Source organism: Morus notabilis, unplaced genomic scaffold (assembly GCF_000414095.1).
Source record: "Morus notabilis unplaced genomic scaffold, ASM41409v2 Scaffold241, whole genome shotgun sequence".
NCBI classification, from domain to species: domain Eukaryota; kingdom Viridiplantae; phylum Streptophyta; class Magnoliopsida; order Rosales; family Moraceae; genus Morus; species Morus notabilis.
Window position 1 is genome coordinate 617,519 of NW_010358037.1, and position 10,952 is coordinate 628,470.

Sequence of the window (10,952 nt, forward strand, 5' to 3'; positions counted from 1 at the left end):
TCATCGAAAGTTGTCTATGTGTATCTAGACTACGCACATACATATATAAATACATATATATATATGTATATATCATGTATTCATTTATTATTTCCATGCAATCCACTGGCCACAAATGGAGCCTCATACCTACTTAATTCTCGTCGACCAAATTATAAAAAAAAAATGAAAACATGATTTTTTTTTTTTTTTATTAAAAATAACGAAAAAACTCTCCTTTCTCTTTGGTGTTCTTGGAAAGAAAAAAAAAAAAAAAAACAAACATACAAACCTACACATGCGTCTCTAAGCCAGCGAGAAAGAAAGAGGAGAAAACATCCATTTCACTTTTCTTCAAAACCACACCAACCTCAATCCCTCCATTTCCATCCCTAGACTCCGCCATGGAAATAGCTGCAGTTCTATCTATGGACACAACCTCCACCTTCTTTGGCTTTCCCCACCCGAAATCGACGCCGTAAACTCCGAACCTCGGCGACCCCGCCACCGAGAAGCCGCGAATCCCTTCCGCCAACGCCGCCAGCACGTTCGATAAAGTCTCAGCCGCTCCTTCCATCACATCTTCCTCCAACTTCTTCATCAGGTCGCTGACCGTCGCAGCCATGACGGTCAAAGCGTCTTGATCAGCTTGATCCTTCAAAATCTCTCTCAAATCCTCGTAGTTCACCAGCCATCCTACGCAATTCCCGAAGTAGTTCTCCAGGACCGGCGGCCTCAGACGGTTCCGATAATCCACCGTGAAGGCTAAGAACGCCTTCTGCTTTTTGGTGGCTAATTTATGATCTTCTTCTGTGGCTTTGAGAATGCCGACAGCCATGTAGGAGAGTGTAAGAGCAAAAGAGGTTAAGTGGAGCTTTTCTGCTTTGTTCCAAGAGGACGATACCTTTTCCCTGAGTTTGGCTATGTCGGGTCGACTTAACTCGAAAGTGGCTCGAACGAAGTCCGACGGCACGTCTAGACTCGGCAGAAACTGGAACGGATTTGGGTCTTTATATTTGGTAAACTCCAACCACTGGTTGACGTACAACATGTCGAGCCCATCTGGGTCACTGATGACTGATCGGTCGTAGAAAGGTGTTAGCTCCGGCGGTAAACTCGATTTCTCCGATCTGCAAATATGAGCCCAAGATTTCATGAACATGGTCGTGGATTTCCCGTCGAGAACGGCGTGGTGACACGTCACGCCGATGCAAAATCCTCTGTTCGGAAACAGAGTTATTTGCACGGATATCACCGAAGCCCCTGTTTCGGAAACTTTCAGATTCGGAATGAAGGGGTGAAACGACGCGGCTTCGCGAGCATGGTCGCCGGCGAGAAAGTCGAAGTCTTCGGCGGCGTTGGATTCGGCGACGGTGAGAGAAACGCTGTCGTTTGGGATGTAGAGGATGATGGGCTTGGGGGAATCTCGAGGCCACGTTAGGTTTCCGGCGAGAGGGAGGAAGTGCTGGAGGGTTAGAGAGAGAGAGCGTTTGAGTCTTGGGATTGTTGAGTTTAAGAAGGTTTGTTTTGGTTGCGGGAGAGAATAGAAGAAAAGACGCTCGACCGGAGGGAACTTGAACCAGCAGGTATCGCAGAAAGTGACCGGCAGAGAGAAGTCGGAGAGGGAATTGGATGAATCTGAGTAGGGAGGGACATGGGAGATCTCGAGTGTTTTGGCCATGGTAAATTTACAATACTAGAATTGGGAAGTACTATTAATATTGTTTGGTCAACAAATACAAGTGATACTAAAATATGCAGCAATGGGCCGGGTCCAACGTATATCGACTTATGGGTTGGCCCGGCACGACTCATAAAAAATCATGAAATAGATCAAGTTTAGGTTGGACTGAGCTGGCTCTACCCGGTCTGTCTAGGCCCATTATAGGCCGACTTCGTCATGTCCATCTAGATCCATAATATCTTCATGTTTTTTTTAATAATTTTATAAACATCTTATGCATAATTATCCTGATTATATTCTTTTTTTTACTAAGGTTTTTATTTAATGAGGTAATCGTAAATAAAATATTCATTTTCATATTTTCATTGGCTATTCAAATTTTTATATTTGTTAACTTGTTTAAAAATTTTTAAAAAAATTAAAAATTACATGCTTAGATGGGAAAAATAGGTCAACCCATTTAAGACCTATAACACAACCCATCCTGACCTAAGACACGGCCAGCTTAACCCACTTAAAATTAATTTGTGGTGTGAGCTGGACTGAGGACCAACCCGGCCTTATATCATGAGAAAGAAAAATATGTATAATTTGAGATCTATGATTGAGATATTATATTCTTAATTCTAAAAAGTGATGGAAATATTATTTTTAGGACAAGCATTTAACAAAGCTATCATGCTAGGTAATAAAAATATGACGTTTTCCATAAAAAAGGAAAAGCAAGACTTCAATGCGATTACTAGGTGGACCAATAATTTAACTGAAAAAGGGCATTGCACGATATATATGTGTATTTGTGTATATTTTAGAGTTTTTTAAAGGGATAGTACTACAATACGCTGTGAACTTGATTTCAGCCAAGAAACAAAGAAAGAAGAAAAAGGCCAGAAAATAACTAAAAAAATAGGTCTTATTATTATTATTTTTTTCTGTTTTTTTTTTTTTGGTCGAAACCAATAGCATTTTGTTAATTATTCCTAAAAATTCTCCACTCTTATTAGTCCGCTCCATACAATCGATTAACACGAGGAACGTAATTTTGTACACCGCATATATATAGTCGATGAAACTGAGGATTTTGGACATTTCCCAGCTTCCCACCAGACAAAATCATCCCCAATCAAGGATTAACAAGTGTGTGTGTATATATATTGTGTATATATATATATATATATATATATGCCGTCTCTTTTTGCACTGATCGAGCCGCGTTTCCTAAAAATAAAACAAAAAAATAAAAAAACCAATTCCTAGTACTTTTCTCGCAAGAAGAGCTACAAACATGTTACTTAATTACTAACAATGGAACTTAATTCATTAAAAATAATAATAACAATAATAAAAGCTCACATGACCGTCAAAAAAATATTCAATATTTTCATTTGGATTCATCAATTCGTCATAGAAACGTGCCGCACCTTTTATATATTATACGTCTATGTAATAGTCTTCTGTGATCGAGAAACAAATATTTTGGCCTTTCCGAATCAATTATACAAATCTGTTAATTTTAGTTATGTATATAACATGTTTATTTCTGATTATGTTTTTATGTTGTTAAGCTTCAAGATCCACATTCCACGGATATATTCACAAACTAAAATAACATAGTTTGTCGAGTACTGTCGACAGATCATTGAACGTTTTTCAATTTTCAAATCGTAATAACAGCAAAAATAACAAATTCAAATGTTTTTCATCTTTTTCTCTTTAAAAAAGTCCTACATCGCGTGATCGATGGTTGTTGAAATTAATGATTAATGGAGCCTGAAAAAAAAAAAACAATTTTTTGGAAAAAAATTAAGGATTAATGATTGTGTTTACACCTCATGTTACAAATGCTCTCTCTCATTAAAAAAAAAAAATTATGTTCCAAGTACTATGAAATAAACATATTAAAATTGAGTTGAAAGAGAAAAAGCCGAAAGTGCAGCCACGCTATTTCATTTTCTTTTTTCTTACGAATATAGTATGTACATATATATATATATATTTTTTTTAAAAAGAATATAATATGCACATGTTAAAAAAAAAAAAATCTATTTGACTCAAGAGCTACGATGATCGTCCGAGGTACTTTTTTCTTACGAATATAGTATGTACATATATATATATATATTTTAAAAAGAATATAATATGCACATGTTAAAAAAAAAAAAAATCTATTTGACTCAAGAGCTACGATGATCGTCCGAGGTGAAAGGGTAACGGGAAAGAGAAAAGACCCAAGTAAATATCTGATATTTATTGATTGACTTTGTCCAAAGTAAACGAATCTATGCGAAAAGGACAGACACATCAATGCACGACTATCATCTGAAAACAAAAGCAACAAGTGAAACGACACTGGCCATGTGAATGAAAATAAAACTGAAAGATAATGCAGCGTTGATGAACAATAGGAAATTACGAAAAGAAAAACACTGGAAGAAAGAAAAATTTAAAAGATCAAGAGAATGGAAAATATTACAGACGATGATAACTGGTTAAGCTATAACTAAATTAAAATGGTAAAACAAGAACAAAAGCAGCAATAACGTCAAAACGACAACAAAATAAAATTCCAAAATCGACACAATGACAACATACCTAGAACGACACATCATTTAAAAAACGACAATAATAGTAATACAATTGAAGAAATAAATTATAAGAGTGATTATATTTGCCCCTGAACTTGTTGTTTAGTAAATTGCACTCACTCTCCCTGAACTTTAGTTTTGACTATTAGCCTGATGAACTTACTTACCTGTGACAGTTAAAGCACATTAGGCGATGTTGGATCTTTATAATAGACGTTTGCCAAATGTGCTTAATTGGCACAATTAAGCAAGTTTTAGAGGTTTTAAAATTAAAACTTCCAAGGATAATATGTTAAACCACAACAAGTTCAAGAGCTATAAAACTTAATGAACAATAAGAACCTGCGTGACAACAACAAAATCATAAAAGACCAAAGCTTAAAAACAAAACCAGCAACAATAACAACGACAACGACAACACAACAACAAAAAATAATGATAATAAGCGACAATAGAGCTAAATTAATAAAATTGAAGGAGACAACATTTCAATTAGAACCGACAACAGTAGAAAAAAATTATAACGACAGCAACTAAAAATGATTTTACTAACATAAGAACAATAACGTAATAGGAACCAAATGTTAGAAACATGAAAGCAATCGGCAAACACTAGAAAGTTGGAAACTTTAAAGAACGAAATAAAGTAGCACATCAGTGTTTTCCTTTTTCAGCTCAAGTTATTTTCTCCTCCTGTAATTCTAATTGCTTTTGGTATTATGATATTCCTTTAATAATCTAATGATGAAGTTAATTCGTAGAGAAGTTGCTTGGATCCATTTTTAAATAAAATGGTTTGCCTCGTTATTAACAAAGAATTTGTGGGCTCCATTACAGATCCATCAGTTCACAATCATCGATCTACACCACTGCCAATGCAAAACTTGGTTGTGGCATCATTTAACAGCTCAAACATTTTTGTTACAATATTTTCTCATATAAAAATTTAAAATTATTTTTTTGTTATAATATTTTTTTGACATAAAATTCACTTCTAAACTTATATTCTCAACCTAAATTGTGAAAAGAACATATCCTATAATTTGTATTCAAAATTAAATAATACATGTAAAAAAAGAAAGAAAATAAACAACGATATATCTTTAAGCAAAAACTACGAAAAAAATTCAATGACCATCTTGACCGTAGATTAGATTAAAAATTTATTTATTTATTTATTTATTTATTCTCATGCAAGCCACATGACACGGCCAATATACCTCCTTAATTTTGGTCGAACGAATTGAAAAAAAATAATAATAAATTTGTTACTTAAAAAGATGAAAAAAATTCCTTTCTCTTCGGCCACCTTAGGCAAAAGGGGTAGTTTCAAGTATCACAAATAGTGTGTAATCAATTATATATCATAACGTTATCTATTTATGAGCAAGCATTAGAAAATCATTCTGTGAATATAATATATTTTTAAATAATATGATATGATATGTTTGATTACACATCATTGTAGACATTGAAATTAGACAAATGATTTGAGTGAAAAACTAGACATGAGTCTCTAAACCGGCGAGAAAGAAAGAAGTGAAACCATCCAATTCACTTTTCTTCAAAACCACACCAACCTCAATGCCTCCACTTCCATCCCTAGATTCCGCCATGGAAATAGCTCCGGTTCTGTCTATAGACACAACCTCCACCTTATTTGGCTTTCCCCACCCGAAATCGACATCGTAAACGCCGAGCCTCGGCGACCCCGCCACTGCGATAACGCGCATATTCCCTTTAGCAAACTCCGACTGCCGCTTCGAAAATTTCTCAGCAGCTCCTTCCATCACGTCCTCCTCCAACTTCTTCATCAGGTCGCTGACCTTTGCAGCCATTACGGGCAACGCGTCTTGATCAGCATGAATATCCTTGAAAACCTCCCTCAAATCCTCGTAGCTTCCCTGCAATCCGACGCAATTCCCGAAGTAGTTCTCCGGGACCGGCGGCCTCAGGCGGTTCCGATAATCCACCGCGAATAATAAGTTGACCTTCTGCTTTTTGATGGCTAACTTATGATCTTCTTCTGTGGCTGTGAGAATGCCGACAGCCATGTAGGAGAGTGTGAGAGCAAAAGAGGTTAAGTGGAGCTTTTCTTGTTTGTCCCAAGAGGACAATACCTTTTGCCTGAGTTTGGCTATATCCGCACGGGTTAACTCGAAAGTGGCTCGGACCAAATCTGACGGCACGTCTAGACTCGGCAGAAACTGGAACGGATTTGGGTCTATATGTTTGGTCGATGCCAACCACTGGTTCACGTAAAAGATGTCGAGCCCATCTGGGTCTCTGATGACAGACCGGTCAAAGAAAGGCTTTAGCTGATCCGGCAGTGAACCTGGTTTCTCCGATCTGCAAATATAAGCCCAAGATTTCATGAACATGGCCGTGGATTTCCCGTCAAGAACGGCATGGTGACACGTCACGCCGATGCAAAATCCTCTGTTCGGAAACAAAGTGATTTGCACGGATATCGCCGAAGCCCCTGTTTCGGTAACTTTCAGATTCGGAACGAAGGGGTGAAACGACGCCGCTTCGCGGGGATGGTCGGCGGAGAGAAAGTCGAAGTCTTGGGCGGCATTGGATTCGGCGACGGTGAGAGAAACGCCATCGTTTGGGGTGTAGAGGATGATGGGCTTGGGGGAATGTCGAGGCCAAGTTAGGTTACCAGCGAGAGGGAGGAAGTGTTGGAGAGTTAGAGAGAGAGAGTTTTTGAGTTTTGGGATTGTTGAGTCTAAGAAAGTTTGTTTCGGTTGTGGGAGAGAGTAGAAGAAGAGACGCTCAACCGGAGGGAACTTGAACCAGCTGGTGTCGCAGAAAGTCAGCGGCAGAGAAAAGTCCGAGTGGGAATCGGATGAATCTGCGAAAGGAGGAACACGGGAGACCTCGAGTATTTTGGCCATGGCAATTAGGTGGCAATACTACAATTGGAAAGTCATATATGGGATGATCAATTTATAAATACTGTGGCTTCATCAAATTATATATATTATACAATATTGACAGATTTTAATTACAAACTTAATAGTATCGTATGGCAAGCATTGAGAATGCGAATTATATATGCCAGAATCCAGATCATATGACATGTAATTGACCCTTCAACATTAGGATAATCTTTTTCGTGGTAATATTATAGTTAACTAATAAATATATAACTAACTAATAAATATATAACTGGGCAGATGTGAAATGGAAATTAGCTATGTTTACTTACTTTGATATAACTGGTTAGAGTTTGATGCATAATATATAGGAAAGATATATCACCAAATGATACTTGATAGTTGTGCCATCTATCTAGAAGTCTTTCCCGAACCATAAAAGACATTTTAAAGCCGCGCCTTATCTTCACAGATTCTGAACTTGCATTTTTTTATTTTATTATTTATTTTAAGCGTCATGCACTTTCTACGCCAGAGAGAAATAGAGCAGAGAAAACATCCAATTCATGCTTATTCAAAACCACATAAATCTCAATGCCTCCATTTACTTACTTTGATATGTACAGGAATTTTCGCTTCAAATTGTGAACGTATTATCCATGATGTTTAGTTGTTTAGTCTTTTAATTAAAGGTATGTAACTCGCCTTATATTGATATTTCACAGAAGAAGAGGTATATTTGAACAGGTTCAAACCTTAATGAATTCATGTCGAATAAAGTGAGAGGGAGACTGGAGAGAGTGCATTATTATCATAGATCATACATCATGCATGTTTCTCGTAATATATATGTTGAAATAGATACATATTTTAAAAGCATTACCTCAACAAGAACATGTTAGAGAATAGGTAGTTGTGTTATTTTTTATTTATTATTATTATTTTTTGGGTCTTCTAGCAGTAGCAAGATCGCATGGATCATGTGTTGGGATTGTCAACTATATACCTTACTTTTATTAAATCTGGACATTTTAAATACACTGATGTCATGTACTATATATTAATCTTTGTTTTAGAATAATAAAGCTTGAAATATTACAACCAGACATGTTTTAATTATTTTATTCTACACGCGTCTCACCTTCCATTAGTTTATGAAAATAAATCAATCAATTAGGAAAGCAAGAATATATATGCATTCCCCTTCTCATGAAATATCTACGCAGTGTTTCTTTTCGAGTATTTACCACGGTAGGGCGGTGTTTTACTTTTAGCAACATATATGTACAACGTGAAGTTTGTATATTTCATGAGAAAGAAAAGTAATATATATATATATATATATATAATTCGAGATCTATGGTTTAGATATTATTCTTGATTCTAGCATTATAGAAGTGATAAGTTTGACTACCATTATAGAAAACTATTCCTGCGAGTTTATCAACTTTAATGCGAGGCAGAACATTAATTACAAACTGAAAAAATGGGCACCGCACATGATTTTAGCATTTTATAAGCAAATAAATAAATAAATAAATATATAAATAAATAAACAAAATAAAGAAGAAGAGAAGAGAAGAAATAACATTTGATTTCAGCCATACGAGAAATAAGGTAAAAGGTAAAACGACAAAGGAAGAAGGAGAATACCTTGACAGTGCTTTTTGGAACTTAATTCATAAAAAAAGCTCACCATGACGGCATGACGGGCAATTAATACCGAAAGAATATTTTACGAGTATAAATATATGATCGGTCAACTAATCTAAGATTTCACCATTATTTTTATTTCATTGATTTACACGAGTTTTTATTAATTAATTCATTATTTTCATTTACGTGCAACACCTTTTATATATTATACACACATATATATTCTCTTCTGTGATCGAGCTTCGAGATACAAACAGATGGGCCTTTTTGAATTAATTATATATTACACACACACATATAATATTTTGTGATCGAGTATCGAGATTCGAATAGATCGGCGTTTATGAATTAATGATCAATGGAACTGACAAAAAAATGCAAAAAAATATTAAGGATTAACGATAATTTTATATTCTTGTTTTTACAGTGTTCTTTACTTAAAAATATATTTCTTTTTTTTTTCAGATCTATAAACTAAACATATTATAATTGAGTTAAAAGTTAAAATAGAAAAAGCCAGAAGTAAAAGTTGTTAGGTCCGTTTTTCGGTCGGTGTTACAAATGGTGTTACAACATTGGTTGTGACACTGATGATAGTAAAAGTGTAGACATATATGTTTTTCTTTTAATTCAATTCCAATGATTGTGAGTGCAATAAAATAACATAAAGCATAAAGAACACACGAAAATGGTATCGCAGTTCGGTGCGCACACCTACTCTGCGGGGCCACGTCCAGACAGTGAACAATCTACTAAGATAAAGAGATTACAAACACCAATCTGTCTTACACACTCAAAGACTCCTTCCTTGATGTTGTCGTCGCTGTGGAGAATCCTCTTAGTGGCATTGTCCAGCAAGCACCACTCGTCAGGAAGAACATTACAATCAAATAAAAAAGAGCTAGAAAATTTAGTAAACGACTAGAGCCAGTAAAAAAACAACAAAAATAAAACAGTAAAACAGTAGAGCTAAAAAAAACAGAAGAACAAAAAAAAAACGACAAGAATAGAATACACAAAAAAACGACACTAAAATTGAACAAACACAAGGCCTGAAAACGACGACTAAATTAATGTCAGGAAGAACATTAAAACTAATATATTATCATAGAAAAGGAGAATCTATATGTGACGATCCTAACTTTTGGTCATCATCCTATGCTCATACTTACCATTTCTTAACCTCTATGACGACCCTAATTATAACTTCTTAAAATTTCAGGCCATTTGTTTTTCATTCTTACCATGTACGTTAAAATGCTGTAGCATTCTGACAACATTCTGTTACATTAGTCATCAAAATACATAAAACATTATTTTATTTTACATATAAAGTTCAGCAACGTTTCCAAAACACATGATGCGTCCACAACCCACTTGCCCACATTCCGTTGCTACACCCTCTCTGCATGCCCAGCATCAAGTTTCAGGGTGCCGGTGCCTTACCCGTGCTTCCTACAATACGAACAAACTTAATGAGCTTTTGTTCAGCAAGTATCAATAGGTCATAACAGATGCAATAATTATGCATACCCATATATGCATTCATGTCATATAGCCTAGTACAGAATTTTAAACGACTTTCGTTCTGTGTTTCTCATTCTTTTCATTCTTGTTTACGGATACCATATCGTTATATGGAATGGTTTCCGTGTTTCATTTTCTTGTCTTTTACTTCTTAAGGGCCCTGTCCTGTTGTACCATAGCGCGCATAACCAGTGCGGAGTGGGGTAGCTAACCAATCCAACTCAGTCACGGTTTCATATCTTTCATAGTCTCATAATAACCTTTCCTTCGAAGGCTGGTACAAACATAACGTTTAGTCACTTACCGTTTATCAATTTTCTCATTAAAACGATAACTTTAGTTAAATCTTATGAATTTGTGCATTATTGAGCATTTTATCATGAGATTAACTTTTCGTTAAAGTTTAACATTTCATTTCTCTTAGTTTGATCTCGACTTAACATCGATACATACTTTTTGCAGAATAAAGTTCTACAATTACATAAGTCTTGTAGATACTTACCTAACATAGTATCTAACATTCACATTGTATCTAACATTCAAAATTCTACTATATGCACAATGTTTGTGCAACATAGAAAAGCAAGCTTGTTCGTGTTGTAGGAAGCACGGGTAAGGCACCGGCTCCCTGAAACTTGA

General features: G+C 35.6%; 2 protein-coding genes across 2 annotated transcripts; both read right to left on the reverse strand.

The window, feature by feature from the left end:
• Nucleotides 1-271: 271 nt before the first annotated feature.
• On the reverse strand, nucleotides 272-1,701 carry LOC21403902 (phenolic glucoside malonyltransferase 1). Its single transcript, XM_010091340.2, has one exon. The coding sequence runs from the start codon at nucleotides 1,658-1,660 to the stop codon at nucleotides 272-274; it is 1,389 nt and encodes a 462-aa protein (XP_010089642.1). The 5' UTR covers nucleotides 1,661-1,701.
• Nucleotides 1,702-5,750: 4,049 nt separating this feature from the next.
• On the reverse strand, nucleotides 5,751-7,204 carry LOC21403903 (phenolic glucoside malonyltransferase 1). Its single transcript, XM_024177358.1, has 2 exons — nucleotides 6,165-7,204; nucleotides 5,751-6,074 (listed from the first exon to the last, which is right to left on the reverse strand). Exons 1-2 carry the CDS (start codon nucleotides 7,146-7,148, stop codon nucleotides 5,751-5,753), a joined length of 1,308 nt encoding a protein of 435 aa, XP_024033126.1. The 5' UTR covers nucleotides 7,149-7,204.
• Between the last annotated feature and the right edge of the window lie 3,748 nt (nucleotides 7,205-10,952).